Here is a 19,173-nt window from a genome sequence, read left to right on the forward strand (position 1 = left end):
AATCACCCCCCCAGGGGGGGATGGCCACGCCGCAATCCCTTTTCCTCCATTCTCCTCTCGGGATCTTGGGCACTCATGCGTATGCGCCCAGTGTGAGTTTAAATCCTGAATCGGGTCCAGGACTCAAATTGTGGTCAACTACATGGGAGTTCAGCAACATAGCCATTATGCTAACTGCTGGTCCCTTTATTTATTTTTTTATTTTGCATTCCTATCATTCATAAATGTTCCTTTCACTTCATATTTTTATCACCATTTGGTACTTTTGGTGTTTCGAATTTTAGCCATTCTACTATATGTGTAGTGATACCTCATTATTGTTTTCATTTTCCGTTCCCTGATGGCATGTGTTGGTATGAATTATTTTATATGATTATTTGCCAGTTGTATGTCTTCTTCAGTGAGGTGTCTTTTTGGATATTTATTTTTAGTTCTTGCATAGGACACGTGCATTCAACAGAAAGAGAGAGAGAGAGAAAGGAAAGTGAGAAATCATCCCACAGGGCAAATGGCCACACTATAATCCCTTCTCCATCATTCCCCTCTTGGGAATTGGGACACTCACGTACATGTGCCTGGTGACACTTTTCAGCCACTGAGTCTTGGACTCAAACCCGGCAGCTCGCCATGTAGGAGATCCAGCACCTTAACCTCCACACCACCTGCTTGCCCTATTTTTGAAAGTTTATTTATTTATTTCTTCAGAGAGAGAGAGAGAAAGGGAGAGACGCACCCCCCCACACACAAGGATCTTCTTGCTCTAATCTATCCTCAGACTCGGCAGCCAGGATCACAGATAACTATGACCATGCCCAGTGTGAATAGGAAGCTCTTGAGACACAAACCCAAGATATTGCCACGTGAGTTCAGCATCATGAATTATTGCATCACTGTTGTAGGAGTTCAGATCTTTTGCCCACTCTTTTTTTTAGAGGTTTTTGCTATAGGGTGCGTGCGCTCGCCAGACAGACAGAGAGAGACAGAGAGACAGAAAGCGAGAAATCACCCCCCAGGGGGGATGGCCATACCACAATCCCTTCTCCTCCATTCTCCTTTCGGGATCTTGGGCACGCATGCACATGCGCCCAGTGTGAGTTTTAAGCCACTGTGTCCAGGACGCGACCCGTGGTCAACTACGTAGGAGTCCAGCGACATAGCCATTATGCTAATGCTAACTGCTGGTCCCTTGCCCACTCTTTAATTGGATTGTTCATTTTCTTATCTGGAGTTTTAAGAAAGTCTGTACATTTAGTTATTAGTAGTTACTATAACTTCTATTTCTTTTATTTTCTTTTTTAGTTGTTTTTGTTTTGTTTTGGCTAAAGAACACAGAGACAGAGGGAAACAGAAACAGAAAGAGACAGAAAGTGAAAAATCACCTCGCCCACATACACCCCCCAAAGGATCTGGTCATGCCATAATCCCTTTTCTTCTATTCTCCTCTTGGAATTTTGGACACACATGCATATGTGCCCAGTATGTCTTTCAGTCTCAGACAGTTTGAGTCTCAGACTCAAACTGTCGAGTCAGCCATGTGGGATCCAGTATCTTAAACTCCATGCCACCTGTTGCCCCCCAGTTTCTATTTCTTATTTTTTTAAATATTTATTTTTATATATCTATTTACCCCTATGTCTGACCCTCTGCCCTTTCCCACCTTCTTCTCACACTCTCTCTGATGTCTACAGTTGTCTTCCTTTCCTTTTCCCCACACATTTTATTGATTACACAATTTCTTAAATAATCTAACTACTTTCAAAAGCAAGTTCAACTGGTAATTTCAAGAAAAGCAGTTTTGAATTGGTAAGGAAATTTTCTTAAAACTTAAAGCCTGGAAACAGGTTATTATTTTGTTCAAATAGTAGGTACATGAACCTATTGACAAGTCAAGACAGGACAAAGACTCTTAAAACCGGACAACAAGGCCTAGAAGAAAAGCAGCAATATTTTAGTCAAAAGTCACAGAATGCTATTTTACTAGTTCAGTCTCATGTACTTTATCTTCTGTTGTGGTTCGATATTCCCGATTGAATTCTGGGATATAATATTCAACTGCAGACTTGTCCCTACAATTAAGTTGACCATTTTCTTAGTTTTTGAACTCTTATTTCTGTGTGAATACATTTAATTTTCCTGACATAGCACTCCCTTGAGAACTTCTTGGAGATCTGGTCTGGTGCTGGTAAATTCTTTCAGGTTTTGTTTATCTGAGAATGTTCTTGTCTTTTCTTCCCATATGAAGGATAATCTTGCCGGGTTCAGTATTCTCGGTTGAAATTGCTTTTCCCTTAACACTTTGAATATATTTTCCCATTCTTTCCTTGCTCACATTGTTTCCGATGAGAGGTCTGCTGTTAGCCTGATGGGATGTCCTTTGTAGGTAACTTGCTGTTTCTCTTTTGTTGATCTTAGTATCTTGTCTTTGTCTATGGTTTTGGTCAGTCTGGCTATAATGTGTCTTGGAGAATATCTTCTTGGGTTCACTCTATTTGGGGTCCTTTGCATTTCTTGGGACTGGATCTTTGAGTGCCTCTCTAGGTTTGGAAAGTTTTCTTGCAGGATTTCATGGAATAGATTATCAATGCCCTTATGAGTCTCTTCACCTTCTGGGATGCCAGTTATCTGGATGTTTGGACATTTGATGGTATCTAGTACTTCTCGTATATTATTCTCATATTTTTGGGCAATTTTCTCAATCTTCATGGTGGATTTTTCTAGGCCAGCAATTTTCTCTTCTACAACTGAGATTCTATTTTCTGTATGATCTAGTCTGCTTTTAATACTTTCAAGAGAGTTTGACTTCCTATATTATAGTCTTCATCTTTAACAGTTCCATTTGATTCTTTTGTAAAGTGTGTAATTCCTTTTTTAAATCTTGCAAGACTCCTTACTTCCTGGAACTCATCATCTCCTTTCTACTTTCTCTTCTGCAGTTCATTGTCTCTCTTCTCTTCCATCCCTGTTAGCTTCGCCATTTTGAATGTCCTAAATTCTTTATCAGACATTTCCATGATTTCCATTTAACTGTCTGTGGATGAAGAGGAGTTACTCTTTTCCCTTGGAGGAGAGGTATTTTCTTGCTTTCCCATATTTCTTGTGGTCCTGCAGGGATTTCTAGTCATCTGATGGAAAGTGTGTTTCTTCCCAAACTTGAAGTACAATCTGAGCGTCCAGGAGCATGCAGAAAAGGAAACACAGAGAGAGAGAAACAACAGCAACAAAAACAACCAAGAAAAAGAGAAGAAAAAACTAAAAAAAAAAAAAAACTAAAAAGACAGAGACAAAGACAGGAGGCTTGAAAGTCTTCCTACCACTGGAGTTTGTGGGCTGGAGGCTGAATTAGCAGTGGAAAAATCTTCATTTCGCTTACTCCCCTGAAATCACTAGTTCTCAGGAGCCATGAAGATGTTTTCTGAGTATTTTCTTTTTATTATGTTATTGAAAATGGAATTATTTTTTGAGAGTTAATTATTTATTTATTTTTTGCTAAAGGGTGCTTGCTGGTGAGATAGAGACAGAAAGCAAGAAATGACCCCCCAGGGGTGATGGCCACACTACAATCCCTTCTCCTCCATTCTCCTCTTGGGATCTTGGGTATGCATGTACCCAGCGTGAGTTTTAAGCTTCTGGGTCCAGGACATGAACCATGGTCGACTACATGGGAGTACAGTGATGTAACCATTATGCCATCTGCTGGCTCTGGAATTATTTTCTTAATCTCATTTCTGAGTTGTTTGTTGCTAATGTATAGAAACTTATTTCTTTTTCTTTTTTTCCCAGAAGTCACATGTTCTCAGCAGAGATAGAGAGAGAAGGAGAAAATATTCCCAAATAAGACATGGTCATAGCACAATGCCTTCTCCTTTATTTCTCCATCCTGTTGGGATTTTGGGGCATACACACAGATGAACCCAGAGTGTTTCTCAAGCCATTGAGAACAGGGCTTAAACTGTATGGTCAGCCACGTGAGATCCAGCTCCCTTAACCTCTAGGTCACAGGGCTGGCCTTAGAAACTGATCTCTTTTTTATTATTATTATTTTAAAGAATTATTTTTATTCAACTTTATCTTTTTTTTAATTTGACTAGGAAGGGACAGAGAGAGAGAAAGAAAGTAAGAAAGCAAGCCGCCTGGTCTGGAACTCAAACTGCAGTTGCCACGTGGGAGTCCAGTGCCCCTAACCACCATGTCACTTTCCAGCCCCAGAAACTGATTTTTAACATGATCTTGTACTCTGTAAACTAGCTGATGACGTTTATTAATTCTAATGTCATTTTTTGCTGATTCCTTAGGACTTTATAAATATAAGATAGTTTTTCTTCTTCCTTCAAATGAGGATGCACTCCCCCAACCCTTCTGACCTCCCCGACCCCCTGCCCTGCACGCACGCGTGCACGCACACACACACACACACACACACACACACACTTAACTTGCCCTGGTCAGAGCCTTCAGTACCATGTTGAATAGCAGAGGGGAGATTGGATAGCCCTGTTTTCTTTCTGACTTTAGAGGAACAGCATTTAGTTTCTCACTACTGGGTATGATTTTTGCTGTGAGCACATGCCCTTTTTAGACTTTATAGATCTAGGTGCAAGAAACGTTGTTTGCATAAATAAATAGGTAAAATGGGATAATTTTTGTTATAATGTGTCTCTCAATTCTTTGAACTATCTTTTGGAGTTATTATGTTCCAAAAGTCCTATCAGACACACACACAAAAGAAGTTAAAAATCTGTCAGTGCTGGAACCAGCAGTTAGCATAATGGCTATGTCACTGGACTCCCACATAGTCGACCGCAGTTCACATCCCGGACCCAGTGGCTTAAAAACTCACGCCGGGGGCATGGTCGCGCCGGCCCGGGTGCATGTGCGTGCGTGCCCAAGATCCCGAAGGGAGAATGGAGAAGGGATTGTGGCGTGGCCATCCCCCCTGGCGGGTGATTTCTCGCTCTCTGTCTCTGTCTGTCTGGTCTGTCTGGCGAGCGCACGCACCCTATAGCGAAAACCTCTCAAAAAAAAAAAAAATCTGTCAGTGCATGAGTCAATTAGGTCCTCCTTTAATTTTGTGGAAAACAGGGAATTGAAAGCATGTGACTTTCACAAGATCCAGTCATTATTGAAGTGCCTCATCTCTCAATTGCTGGGACAACCTGCCCAGGGTTAGACATGCTCCAAGAAGATGCAGCAATCTCTTATAATGAGAGCCGAGACCTAAAATGGTCTCCCGTGGGTCTGTTATATGACCATATCTCTTCACTACACATTGCAGGTATAGCCAACCCCTGTGGACTCCTCAGGGGTGTGCTCTGACACCCAGCAGGTGCTGCTTAAGGATGTGTTAAGTAATGGCTGAAAGACAAGATTATGCATAGAGGAATTCCAAGAGGGCTTCCTAGGGAAGGTGGCATTTGGGCTGGAACTTGAAGGATTTTCTTTCTTTCATTCTCTTTTTCTCTTTAAACACACGTAGAGCGGTTTCCATGGGCTGTTTAAGTGTTCGACATGCAGTAATGCCTATCTGATGAGGCTCAAGCTGGGGTGACCCTATTTTACAATGAAGAACCTGGAGACAGTGTGGGAAGAGGGTGGGAGAAAGGAGAGAGTATGAGGAAAGAAATTAAAGAGAAAAATAGAGAGGCAAGTAATTTATGGGACACAGAAATGGATTATTATCCTGTTGATGATAACGTGTATAGTATCCTCAATGGACTGGTGCGAAGTGTATTTATGCTGGGTAAATTCGCTTTACAAACTAAGTGATGTATAGTGATTGAATGTATAAAATAAATTTATAAAAAAAGAAAGAAAGAAAGAAAGAAAGAAAGAAAGAAAGAAAGGGGGGCACTACGACAAGGGGGACTCAAACCTTAGCAACCTGGCCCCAGATTTATTAGGCAGAGGAGGTAACCCAAGCAAAGGGTGTGGCTGACATGAAGATGTGTGGGAGGGAAACCCCCTAGTGGCTGCCTCAGTGGTGACCAGACATGCAGTTTAGGACTAGACACCTGCAGGGATAGCAGTAACTGCAGGGTTAGCACTGGCAGCATGTGGGTGGGAGGGCAGAGGAGGGGGCTGAGACTCCGGAGGCTCATATACCTGTGTACGTGTTTGCAGGGATGTCTGCAGGGTCACTGAGAATTTCACAAGGGGTTCTCAGACCAATGCAGCAGACTTCCCAGGAGCAAGCAGACATCACAGGTTCTAGTCCTGCAGCAAGAAGCAGATAAGCACCTTGGCTTCTGGGCTGGGGCCTGGGGCAGATTTTCCTCCTCTGTGTCCACCCCCTTTGTGGGCTGAAGCCTGGATTGCCAGCCTCAGCTTTCCAGCTCCCAAACACTCTCTGGCCACTCCCAGTGATATCCCCTTTGCAAACGATTCCAGTCTCCCTCTCTCACTGCCTCCCCACTTCAACCTCTTTTCTCCCCTCTGGTCTCTGGCTCTGCTCCCCTCTGCCTGCTCTGTCCTTTTCCCCTTCTCTTATAATCCTCCCACCCCCACTCCACTCCCTCAGTCTGTTTAAATAGGAAAAGGGAAGCCCCAGCTCCTCCCCCTCCTTGCCACGGGTACTCAGAAATGGCCTGGGGAAGGAGCCAACCAGGTGCCCCAAATAGAGGCTGGACAGGGAGGCCATTGTAGAAGCCCCAGCCTGCCCACTGAGGCACTCTCCCCTCCATAATCAATCTGATTGGATTAGGGTCAGGGCGACCCTAATCGTGTCAAAGGTCACCCCAGGCTTTGTGGCAGGGACCACAGGGTGCCTGGCCACCCCTGCTGAGGCGGCCTAGTTGAACAGAGTTTAACACCATGCAGCCAGCTGTGAGGAGAGAGGCCCAGCCTTGTGTGTGTGTGTGTGTGTGTGTGTGTGTGTGTGTGTCCATGTGCTTGTATGTGTGTGTGCACATATGCAGTGAACATGTGCTGGGAGGTGTAGGGGTAATGAAAGGATAGAAGGAAGGAGCATGTGCTGAAATCTACTTGGGGCTGGGAGCCAGGTCCACCAGATTGACCCTGGAGAAGCGCCAGAACCTGGAAAGTAGGGTTGGGCCAGAGAAGCTGAGCCCAGGCTCTGGAGAGACCTCTTCTCTTGTGTCCAAAGGTACCAGGACATATTCAGCCTGCCTCAGGTTTGAAGCATTTGAAGAATTTTAAGTGCATGGAGACTGGGTACACCAACGTGGCTTATCTATCCCTTAGGACAGGCCCTGGGCACCTAGAGGACCTACTTTCCCCCTGCAGAGCTGGCTGACACCCCTCTCTTGACCCCTGGCAAGGTGAAGTAAGTGGAGAGGACACAGACACAGAGGCAGAGAAGGCAGATTGGTCCCAGGACTCAGGACCCACAGGATGGTGGTTGGGCAAGCAGCAGACAAGCCTGACAGGCAGCCAAGGCAGGCCCTTGATGCAAGGAGGAGACTGAGCAGGAAGCTCAGTGGACACAGGGCCCAGGGTCCAGCCAGCAGCTCTTGGGTTTCATGGGGGTTTATGGGAATCCCAGTCTCTCACAGCCAGGTGGGGCATTTGCACCCTACAGAAATGAACAGGGGCCATGAGAGGGTGAGGCCCAGAGCCCAGGAACCCCTGGACACTGGGGCCTCAACCTGTGCCCTTTTATGTGGGTCAGACCCCAGAATCCCCCCGTGTGGCTACCCCTAGCACCTGGTCAGGGCAGCCCCCTACTGCAGGAGGAGCAGGGTGATCAACTCAGCCAGGGGCCTGAGCCAACCATCTCCGTACTTCTGAGGTTCCCAGTTGACATCTATAAGAAGCATGGAGCTTGCCTCTGCAATCCAGGCAGGGGCGACCCCTCTGCTTTCCCCCAGCAATCTCACCTACAGAGGTGACCTATCATGTACCTACCCTCACTTGCTGTGGGGTCTCCACCTAGGCCTCACCCATATGGACAGTGTCTCCAGCCCCCATTTCCTGCCAGGATAATGTCCTCCTTCTCTTGTGAACCCCAGGCCCACCCCACTAAAAGCAGTTTGTGGCCAGAGTCCTGGTCAGCTCCTCAAGGCCCTGACTTCTTCCCTCATTCTACTTGGGGGGTTAAGGTAGGGAGGTACAGCCCAGCCTTCTCCCCTCCCTGGCAGAGCTCCTTCCTGTGATCTGTCTCCAGCATCCCTGGGAGCCCCTCAGGGGGTGGTCTGTCCACCTCCCTGTGTGTCCACAGCCTATGGCGAGGCCTACATGGGGGGTGAGGCCCTCTGTCCAGGAAAGCAGAGCTGGAGGGCTCAATCTGGGCAGCTCTTTAGGGAACTGGCGTCCCCAAATCCAGGTTGCGACCCCTGACCCCCCATCGGAAAGTGTTGCTGTTTACGATGCATTGGGGGCGGGTCTCCCCCTGGTTCCAGCGGCCTCTCCAGTATATCATTAACTCTCCTCAGTAGGAGGGGGGACCCCGGCCGACACCCCGCCGTGCCCGGCTCTAAGCACAATATCTCAGCGACGACGACAAGATTAAGCACAAGGGAAAAGTGAAAATGCTCTTGGCGATTCACACGCCCTTCGGAGTGTTGAATTAAAGCGTCTGAATAGGGATTTCCCCTCGCGCCCGACGGCCCGGCGGGCGGCGCATACTTCCAGGTTGCTATGACTGGCCGGCGATCGCCTAATCACCGACCAGGGGGAAATTCATATAAAATATCGCCGGCCATTGTGGGCCTAACGCGGCGTGACAGTGCCTCACAAAGCCGGATTCATCAGCCCCAGCGGGTCAGCAAGACGCCTGGCCGCGCGGGCCGCCGGGCGGTGTCAGGGGCCGCAGCCACTGTGGGGCGCAGGCCGCATTCCGCTCTCAGGTGGCTCCCGGGCCTTTTGTGCAGGATGCCGCCGCTGCGTGATTACCAAATGCCACCGCGACACCCCCTCCGGGCCGCCTGGCTCCTCCGTGGCCTGGAGAGGGGCCTCAGGAATGAGAGAAGGTGGGCAACCCCTGAGGAAAGGCGCCTGGTAGTGGGGCACCCACAAACACCCTGGCCTCAGACTCTGGCTGAGTCCTGCTATCTGTCTGGAAGTGACTTCTTGCTTCCCTGTCCCCAATTTGTCTGGGCATTTGTGGAGTAAGAGCTGCTCACCTGGCAAATGTTCTGGAATCCCATCGTGGCCTTACCAGCCAGGCAAATGGGAAGGATGGATGGCCTCTCTGTATCTTCAGGCCTAAGTGCAGAAGGCCTGATTGTCCTATGAGGGGGTGATAGTCCCCAGATATGATATAAAGGTGGGACAGCAAGCTCCACTGCACACACAGTGACCTGCAAGACCCTGACTAGTCCGAGAAAGTGGCTCATGACCAGGTGCCAAGGCCAAAGCAGAGTCCTTTCACTTATCACCTTCAAGATATTGGGTAGGGGGACCTGCAGTTAGTGTAATGGCTATGTTGCTGGACTCCCATGTTGTCGACCATGGTTTGAGACCTGGACCCGGTGGCTTAAACTCATGCCGGGTGCGTATGCGTGCATGCCCAAGATCCCGAGAGGAGAATGGAGGAGAAGGGATTGCAGCGTGGCCATCCCCCCAAGGGGGTGATTTCTCGCTTTCTGTCTCTCTGTCTCTCTCTGTCTGTCTGGCGAGCGCACACGCCCTATAGCAAAAAAAAAAAAAAGATATTGGGTAGGCAGGCAAGAGTTTGAGTGAACCCCAGGTCCCAGCCTGGGAAAGACAGAGAGGAGAATGGAGGAGAAGGGGAGAAGGGATTGCGGCGCAGCCATCCCCCCGGGGGGTGATTTCTCGCTTTCTGTCTCTCTGTCTCTCTCTGCCTGTCTGGCAAGCACACGCGCCCTATAGCAAAAACCTCTCAAAAAAAAAAAAAAAAAAAAAAAAAAGGAAAGACAGAGTGGGGATCCCCCAGGAAAGAGGGTCCCAGTGTATTTGGAAACAGCCTCTGTACTTCCTGGGCCTCCTGGGTGCTAGGTGTGGGGATGCTACAATCGTATAGGGTACAGTGTGGATGAACAGACTTGTGTACTCTCTGACCCTCTGTCCTCCAAGATTGCCAAAGGCCAATTCCTGTGCACCAGAAGCCTTGATAGGGAGATGTGCTCCTTACTCTTGGCATCCAGGGGACTCAGAAAGGACTCACACATCAGGCTAAGACCAGGCCTATGGACTGAGGGATTTGCCCTGCAGACTTGGGGGAGAGAAGCTGCAGCAGCTGAGCACGCTCAGGAAGAAGAGGGCATTTTCCATTGTCTACAGTGCTGAGAAGCTCTAGGTGGGCATTCAGCAGCACTTCCCTGTCAGGCGACGGGGCAATGCAATGGGGCTCCAAGCTGAGCCCACCGTTGTGGCTGTCCTGTCCCCTACCTGAGCTAGGAGTGTCCAGCTAGAGCATCAGCACAACCCATGAAGAGATAGCTTTGAGGTTCAATAGGATAAGATCATTGTCAAGGAAAAATGATCAGGTGAATGTGGGCCAAGGCCAAGAAATCTGTGCATAGGCAGCATGACAGTGCAGGCAATATCTTGCAGCCTCCAGAGAAGGAGGTCAGCCATCCAGAACATGACCAGAGAGGCAGCTCTAGATTCCCTTTCCTAAAATGAGCTCTGGCGTGGGCACCAGCTGCCAACAGCCAGGACCCTGGTCCCAGAGACTGGATGACTGAGAGACTTGCTTCCTGATAGAGGCCAGATCAGAGACCTACTGACCATTAGTGGACCATCAGCATGTCAGATAGCCCTCTACACACACACTCAGCTGCTGCCAGCTTTTCTCCTCCAAGTCTGCAGAGTAAATACCCCACTCCACACGGGTGGAGTGCCCTAGCCTGATGTGAGTCTCTTTGGACCTCTCCCCCTGATGCCAAGAGCTAGGGGTACATCTCCCTGTCAAGTCTTCTGGTGCACAGGAACTGGCCTTTCTAGACCCCCTTCCTTTTCTACAGGCCAAGTTGTCTGAACACTATCCAGAGGAGGATGGGTTAAGATAGGACCAACTATGAGCCTGGGAATTTTAGGCCCAGGCAAAGTGACACTCCCCATCTCCTATCCCAGCCCCCACCCAGTACTACTGAGCCCAAATCCCCAAGGTTGCCCTGCAGTTATGTATTATCCTCTAGGTGACCATTGCTGGGTGGCCCCAGGGCTGATTGTCAAGCTTCCCAACAGTCAACTCCCTATACAAAGAGGGTCCTACTTTCCCCAGGAGCTTGATTGCATTATCCCTTGGTTGCATTTGAACAACAATCCCCTTCACAGAAATGTCACCTCCTTTGGGTTATGTCTGTTCCTCAGAAAGACCCTTCTCTCCCAGGAGAAAACAGGCAGATGTCTCCCCATGGCCTTGCTGGTGGGTTCAGGGATGTTTCTCAGGGCTCCTCTGTCCAGGTTCTACACTCACTGTTGTGCAGCCTAGAGTCAGGTTGGCCTTATTTGAGCCTCCTTCCTGGCTGGGCCATGTATCTCATTAGTAAATAAAAGGATTCTCCTGGATCCACTCACCCCACTGCCATGCCAGGATAGGGCAGCCTCTGAGCTGTGTCCTTTCTGCACCTACCTCTGAACACACATTGGTATCTGCTGGCTCAAATGGCCTCCTGGGTGATGTCCCCATGGTAATGTCAGCCCTATGGGGACAGAGGCTGGGGTTTTCTTGTCCACTTAGAGCACAGTTGGTAGTGGCCAACCAACCAGCCTCATAGTGAAATGTGAAAGATAGGGCCTTGGAATGACTTGTGCAAATGTTCTTCAACATCTAGGAATTTGGAAATACATCCTTCCTGTTTGGTGTTAAAATGTCCTTTTTTGAAATTATGGTAATAGTCATTTTTTGTATGTCTTAGCCTACCTCCGCAAAATGAAAATATTTCGCCTCTTTTGGCACCCAGATGATCTCTGGTATTTGACAGGTCCATGAAATATAAATCTGGAAAAAAGGAATTTGTTAAGCTCTCTCTGGTTCAAAAGTTCTGAGACACAGGGAGTCAATGTAACCAGCAAAGCTCATTTCAAGCTCTCTGCACTGTGGACTGTGATGAAACCTCACTGGACAACTCTTCCACCCTCCCTCAGGTGCCTAGCTCTCATCACAAAGGACTCTCTCACTTACACTAGGTTCTATCCATCCATCCATGAACCACCCACCCATCATCCATCATCCATTATCCATCCAACATTCATCCATTTACCCACCTTGCATCTTACTCATTTCATATTCCTAGTTCTGACCTACTTCTTGGCTCACTATGGACTCTCAGATCCTGCATGGCTAGATGGATGAATAGTGGATGGATGCACATATGATAGATGATGGGTGATCATAGAGGGAAGGTGAGTGGATAGAAGGATGGATAGATGATGGTTGGGTGGAGGTTGGATGGATGGATAGGTAGATGATGGGTGAATAATGAATGATGGATGGATAGATAGATGGATGATTTATTCATCCACCGTGAATAAATCTATAGGTGATGGCTAATGGATGGATAGTTGAGTGAATGGATAGATGGATGATGGACAGATGGATGCATGGATTGGAGGATGAGTGGTGAGTGGAAGGAAGAAATGAAGGGTAGATCATTGATATTTTGCATGAACTCAATCAATAATTGCTAAAAGAAACCACAGCAAGTCTCTGAGAAGATAGTTTCCCTAGGTAGAATCTGCTTTTCTTACAGAGTCATTTTTTCATAGTTTTCTCTCTTCTTCCTTTCCCCAATATGCTATTGGAGTGTGGAAATAAAAGTCACAGGATTCAAAGGACAGTCCTTAGGTAATTCAAAATGTTCATCCAGGCTCTGCCCCAGGTGACTTGACCACATTAGCATCACTTGTCTCTAAACACTCTGTCTCCAGCTTTTTTGACCTCTGACAGCCCAGTAGAAAGAAGGTATTAACATCCCTGAGGTGATTCTTTTGCCTTTTGGAGTGGCTGGCACTTCCCAGGAGTAGGATGCCTTATCCTTAGATACTCTGTTGTGTCAACAAAAGTAGAAATCTCTGACAAAGGTATTGTTTGTAGCAGAGAACTTGGCTATGATTCAGGTGGCTTCCTGACTCCAGCCCTAGGTGTGAGTCCTAGCCAGGCCCGCCATCAGGCAACCTCAGGGAAGCACTGTCCTCAGCTCCTTTGTAAATGGAGATTATTTGGGGGCAGCTGTTCATAATCTGTTAGTTTCAAACCCCTGTGGCAATCTGATAAAACGATAATTCTCTTTCCAGAAAAACACATGCATTCCCAGACAGACCCTGTGGTTTCCGCTCATGATTTCAGAACTACATACCCCCCGAAGCCTACCCATAAATCCCTGGGTAGAATAATCCTACTGGATTAAAATGCCTTGCCACTGTGAGATGTCATCTGGATATTGTGGGGGTCTTCCTTCTGTATAGACTCAGGACATTTTTTAACTTTTTATTTTGAAATAATTTTAGACTTATAGAAACCTTGTAGGAGTGGTACTGAATGTCCTAGGTCCCCTCGCCCAGCCTACCGTACTGTTGACACTGTATGTAACCATGTTGTATCCATCAAAACTATTCTATTGGGACCAGCGGTTAGCATAATGGCTATGTCGCTGGACTCCCATGTTGTCGACCGTGGTTTGAGTCTCGGACCCGGTGGCTTAAACACGCTGTGCACACATGCGTGCATGCCCAAGATCCCGAGAGGAGAATGGAGGAGAAGGGATTATGGTGTGGCCATCCCCCCTGGGGGGTGATTTCTCGCTTTCTTTCTCTCTGTCTCTCTCTGTCTTTCTGGTGAGTACACGTGCCCTGTAGCAAAAACCTCTCCAAAAAAAGAACAACAACAAAAAAACCCTATTCTACTCTCCCAGAATCCCATCCCTGATCCCTCACTGCTTTTGGTCATCACCTTTCTCGGGCTCCTCCAGCCTTTGCTCATCTTTCAAGGCCCTTGAGACTGCAGAGGAGTGTAGTCAGGTATTTTGAAGGATGGCCATCAATTTTGGTTCATCTGATGTCTCCTGATGATTAGATGCAGGTGACGCATTTTTGGTGAGAATACCTCCAGGGCACTCTTGGGAGGCCCATGGTGTCTGTCCCATTGCCAGTGATGGTAACCTTGATCTCCCGATTAAGGTGGTATCTGCCAAATTTCTCCAGCACAAAATTATAGGTTTTGCCTTTGTAATTGACCAATATCTTGGGGAACTGCTTAAAAACTTGTGGCTTCAGCTTTAAAACAGATTCTCATTGCCAGAACATACTGTCTCACATTTTTCTGGCCTATGGTCGTGCAGCCTGTAGCTTCTATTATGGCCTCACAGGCTGGGGGAGTTTTCTGTCCTGGTGGTCTGAGCCTCTTTGCAGACACTTCTTACCTTCATTTCTTCATGAATCAATTGAAGGCCTATTTCAGGGTTTTCTTGGTCTAATCAACCCTTGCTAACCCTGGCCCATCCTGGCTGCAAAGACTGTACGAAAGGAGTCCTACCCTGTTTGTTAGAAGGGAAAATTTGAGGCCCAGAGGGAAGAGAGGATCACCCAACTAGTCGGTGACGGAGCTGGGCAAGAATGAACTCTTTTCCCCAAAAGGTTAAGCCCTGAGCTCCACCCTCTCCCCTGCACACCCTTCCCTTCAAGTGTGTCTGGCTGCCCTGGGCTGTTTGCCTGAGTTCTGATAAGCAGGGATCTCCAAGCCCTTCTTCAGAGCAGGGCATAAGCAACCAGAGAGAGCCTGGCCCTGGCTCTGGCTCTCTCCTTATCTCTCAGGGCCTGCTCAGAAGCCACGGGAGGGAGGTGGAAGAGGGAGGGAGGGGCTGTCCTCAGGGGCAGGCTCCTGTAGGAGGCAGGATATTCAGGCTGGGATGCCCAGCCTTGAGAAGGGCCCCTGATGCTGGCCTTGGCAGGCTGGGAATAAACGAATTCAGGTGGGAGAAGGCAGTACCCTTTTCCCAGGTTCCCATTACCCTTCTCCCTGCAACCAGGACCCAGGCTCAGACCTGCTTCCTGAGCTGTTCTGGGAGAGTGTGGGTGGAGCCAGGAAGCCAGGCTCAAGGAGTCCAGGGGGCTGCCAGACTTCATAGCCCATAAACCATGTTTGAGAGGGAGGAGGGGAGGAGAGACCAAGGAGGGAAGGCCAGACTGGGACTCTAGAAGGATGAGGAATCCAGAAGCTAAACCCACTCCCGGAGGGTAGGGAGGGGGGAGTCTTAAATCTCTAAAGATAAAATAAGGGCAGGTGCTCTGTTGAATGAAGGATCAGGAGAAGACTGCCTCTAGCTCATGCTAGTATTGATTGACTCAGGTGCTTTGGGTCCAACTCTAGGCCTGTTTGTGGGCTGCACAGTTATATTAGGAAAGGAAAACAGGGTATGGGGGCTTCAGCATCTTGGAGGTTGTAGATAAGGCAATTGACCGGCTACTTTTAGAAGAGATGTCAGGGAGCTGTCCTGGCCCTCTGGACACAGCATGGTGGACTTGAGTCCTTTGGAGGGACAGAGGTGGACCGTCTAAGAGTGGGTTCAGACCCTTGTGTCTCCCTGTCCCAGCCCAAGGCTCTGCTTTCTTCTGACCCGTACAAACATCGATAGGAAAGGTCTTATGCTCCAGATTGTAAACAAAAGATGAGCCAGACACAGTCCCTACCCCAAGGGAACATCAAGGCTAAATCATGTGGACAAGTCATTCGGGTTGAGGAGCAATTGTGTGGTCAACACCCAGGAGCCTGGCTACTGCTCCACCCGTCAGGTACAGTGTGAGCCCAAGGGAAGGACAAAAGGGCTGAGTGTGGCTTGAGACTAGGGAACAGCTGATGAGACTGAGAAGGCAAAAAGTCAGGAAAGGAAAAAGGCTTTGGAAGTTTGAGAGAGGACCTGGCACCACTGAATTGGCATCTGGCAAAAAGCCTGGTCTATAGCACTTCTATGTGTGTATATGTATACACACATGTTGGGGGTAGGGGAGGAAACTGAAGGGAGGCTGGAGTGAGGGATCCAACTAGGAAACTCTTGGGATCTGAAGAGTTGGGAGACAGAGTCACAGCGAAGGGTTGGGAGGGGCAGAAGGGGCTGGGAGGCCCCAGCAGCGCAGTGGAACCAGGGCTGAGTTTCAGGTGTGTTTAGTCCCTGGCCAGTTAGCAGAGTCCTTTCCCTGAGCAGGTAGTAGGAAGTACAAGATAAATGGAGAATTCCCTTCTGCTCTGGGCAGTGCCCTGAGGAGATGGGGTAGGCAGGGCCTACAGAGGAGGGAGAGCGTTGGCAAATCCTCAGAAAGCATCCTCAAAGGCAGACTAGAAGAGCTCACAGGCTACCAGGGAGAAGCTGGTGCAAAGCCACATCTTCACACACATTCTGCTTTGTGTGTTCTTGGTATGGAGTAAATGTGGATGTGTACTAAGCCATGTGGGTGTGTTTGAGTGTGTACATACTCTCTTGAAACTCCCTTGTCCTTGCCTGCCTGGACTCTGGACACATACACTCAGCCATGTACCTCAGAGATTGCTATCCTGAAGCTTGGCTAGGGGTAACATGGGGAGCAGCTCTGCAACCCAACTAGTCCCTCCCTGGATCTCCATGTGAGGCAGGGAGGCCACAGCTCTCTTATGATGACTCAACCTTCAGGGCCATTGGGGGTCTTTGCCCAGAAGAAGTTCAGGACACAGAGAGACATATCCCCTAATATGCCTTGAATTGCCCCAGCCCCAGGAGAGCCTCACTGGTCTCACACCTATCTACTTGGAGGAAGTCTCTCTCCTGCTCCTTTCTCCCTCCTATCAGCCCAGGGCCTCAAGGAGAGAAAGTCAAAGCCAAGGAAGCAGTTGGGTGCTTCCATTTTCAGACTATGATTAATTAAACCACCACATATGACATTTGTTTCTATGTCTTTGTGTGGATGAGTTTATTCTGGGGTAAAGACCTAGGAGGTAATGGCTAGGCTGGGAGATGGGTGTATAATTTAACTTTTGAAGAAACTGACAAAGTGCTTTCCAAGGGGATTGTACCATTTTCCTTCCAGGTTCAGCGATCCCATTTCTCCACATCCTTGCCAACACTTGCTATTCTCTGAGTTTTGATTCCAGCTGTCCCAGTGAATGTGAGGTAGCACCTTGTTTGGTTTGGTTTTGATTTGCATTGCCCATGCTGAGTAATGTTGAACACCTTATCAAGTGCTACTGGTGTTACTTTCTTTGGAGTTATTTCTACTCAGATCCTGGTTTATGGACCCATAGCCTCCCCCACTGCTACCCTCCATACCAGGCCACACTAACCCTGAGTCTCTCCTTTCTCTACAGCCACCAGGGAGTCAGCTTTTGTCCATGCTATTGCCTCAGCTGGTGTGGCCTTTGCAGTGACACGCTCATGTGCGGAGGGCTCAGCCACCATCTGTGGCTGTAGTAGCCGTCATCAGGGCTCACCAGGTGAAGGTTGGAAGTGGGGCGGCTGTAGTGAGGACATCGAGTTTGGAGGCATGGTGTCTCGGGAGTTTGCAGATGCCCGGGAGAACAGGCCTGATGCCCGCTCTGCTATGAACCGTCACAACAACGAGGCTGGGCGCCAGGTATGTCTGCAGTCCACAAGGGTCCTGAAGAAATAGGAGGATCCTTTGCAGGGTGTCTGCTCTGGTCCTTGAGGTGTGGATGCAGGATGGTGCACCATGGGAGGGCTGACTATGGTGATCATGCTGGGGATTCACTCACCTGCCCTGGGATGTTCGAACCTAAAACACTGTCCAACTACAAGCATCTGGTGCATTCCTATGGGACAGAAATACCTCCTGTGGAGTTGGGGTCACCAGGAAGGAGTGATAGGGTAAAGGCACAGCCTATAGGACCTCCTATATGGTTCAGGGGGAAAGATAGTGAGACAGCTACAGATAATTATGGGGAGTTCTATGCAAAGTGTACACATGTGTTCTGTACACATGCAAAGTGACCAGATATGAAAGATAGTTGGCAATTAGTAGGTTGTCAGAAAAGTCATGACACATTTCTAAACAGAAAAATATTTTATGACTTTTCCAAGAACCCAATATTTAGTTATGGGAAAGTCAGAAGAGCTTCTCAGGCAGCACAGAGGTAAAAGACTACAAGCAATTTAGTTTGGGTAGAATATGGAGTACAAAGGAAGAAAGAGAATATTTATTTTTATGCAGAGAGTGATGGGGACCAACCTGTGAAGAACTTTGTGAACCTCGTGTCTTAGTCTGCTTGGGCTGCTATTACAAAATACAGATGCCCCCCAACTTACGATTGTTTAACTTAAACGTTTCTGACTTTACAATGGTGTCAAAGTAATATACATTCATTAAAAGCCATTTTAATTCAAATAGTTTTATAATGATTTTGTTATAAATTAGGCTTTTCATTAGATGATTTTACCCAAGTGTAAGTGTTCTGAGCATATTTAAGGTAGGCTAGCTAAGCTAAGATGTTTGCTAGGTTATATGTATTAAATTTTTGTTTGTTTTAGTTTTTCTCTGTAGGACTCACCTGAGAGAGAAAGTGAGAAATCATTCCTCAGGGAAGATTGTCATGCTTTAATCCCTTCTCCCTTCTCCTCTCAGGATTTTTGGCATGCATGCATGCACATGTGTCTGGTGTGTTCTTCAAGCCACCAGGTCCAGGACTCGAACCATGCAGTCAGTTGTGTAGGGTCCAGCCACCTTAACCACCACACCACTGGTTGGCCCTTAAATGCACTTTTGAATTACAGTATTTTCAATTTACAATGGGTTTAATCAGGACATAATCCCATAGTAAATTGAGGAGTGCCTGTATATTACACTAGGTAATTTACAAACAACAGAAGTGTATTGCTTACAGTTCTGGAGACTGGTAAGTCCAAGATTAAGTTACCGGCAGTAAAGCAATAAAACTTTTATAAGAAACATAGAAAAACACCTTTGTGACCTTAGATTACGCAAAATTTCCTAAATAGACCCAAAGAAAAGCACTTGCAGGGCTAGTAGGTGGTGTGGTAGTTAAGGCACTGGACTCCCACATAGCCAACCACAGTTCAAGTCCCAGACCTGGTGGCTTGGTTTCTCACTTTCCTTTTCTCTCTCTCTGGTCAAATTTAAAGCTAATAATAAATCAAATAAAATAAATAATTCTTTTTTTTTTCAATTTTTTTCTTTACAGCCTAGACAGTTTCTTTTTTAAGAATTATTTTATCTAACCTTATTTATTCATTTTAATTTGACCAGAAAAGGACAGAATGAGTGAGAGAGAGAGAGAAAGTGAGAAAGCAAGATGCTAGGTCCGGGACTCAA

The 19,173-nt window shown here is 47.5% G+C and overlaps 1 protein-coding gene across 1 annotated transcript in view; it reads left to right on the forward strand.

Annotated features, from left to right (window-relative positions):
* WNT3A (Wnt family member 3A) overlaps window positions 1-19,173 on the forward strand; it is a 60,496-nt gene that overhangs the window by 28,354 nt on the left and 12,969 nt on the right. The window contains exon 3 of the mRNA XM_006146970.2: window positions 17,195-17,460. Within this exon, the coding sequence (XP_006147032.1) occupies window positions 17,195-17,460 (266 nt within the window). The remainder of the gene's footprint in view (window positions 1-17,194; window positions 17,461-19,173) is intronic.

The sequence above is a fragment of the Tupaia chinensis genome, unplaced genomic scaffold (assembly GCF_000334495.1).
Source record: "Tupaia chinensis unplaced genomic scaffold, TupChi_1.0 Scaffold000197_1, whole genome shotgun sequence".
In the NCBI taxonomy this organism is placed as follows: Eukaryota; Metazoa; Chordata; class Mammalia; order Scandentia; family Tupaiidae; genus Tupaia; species Tupaia belangeri.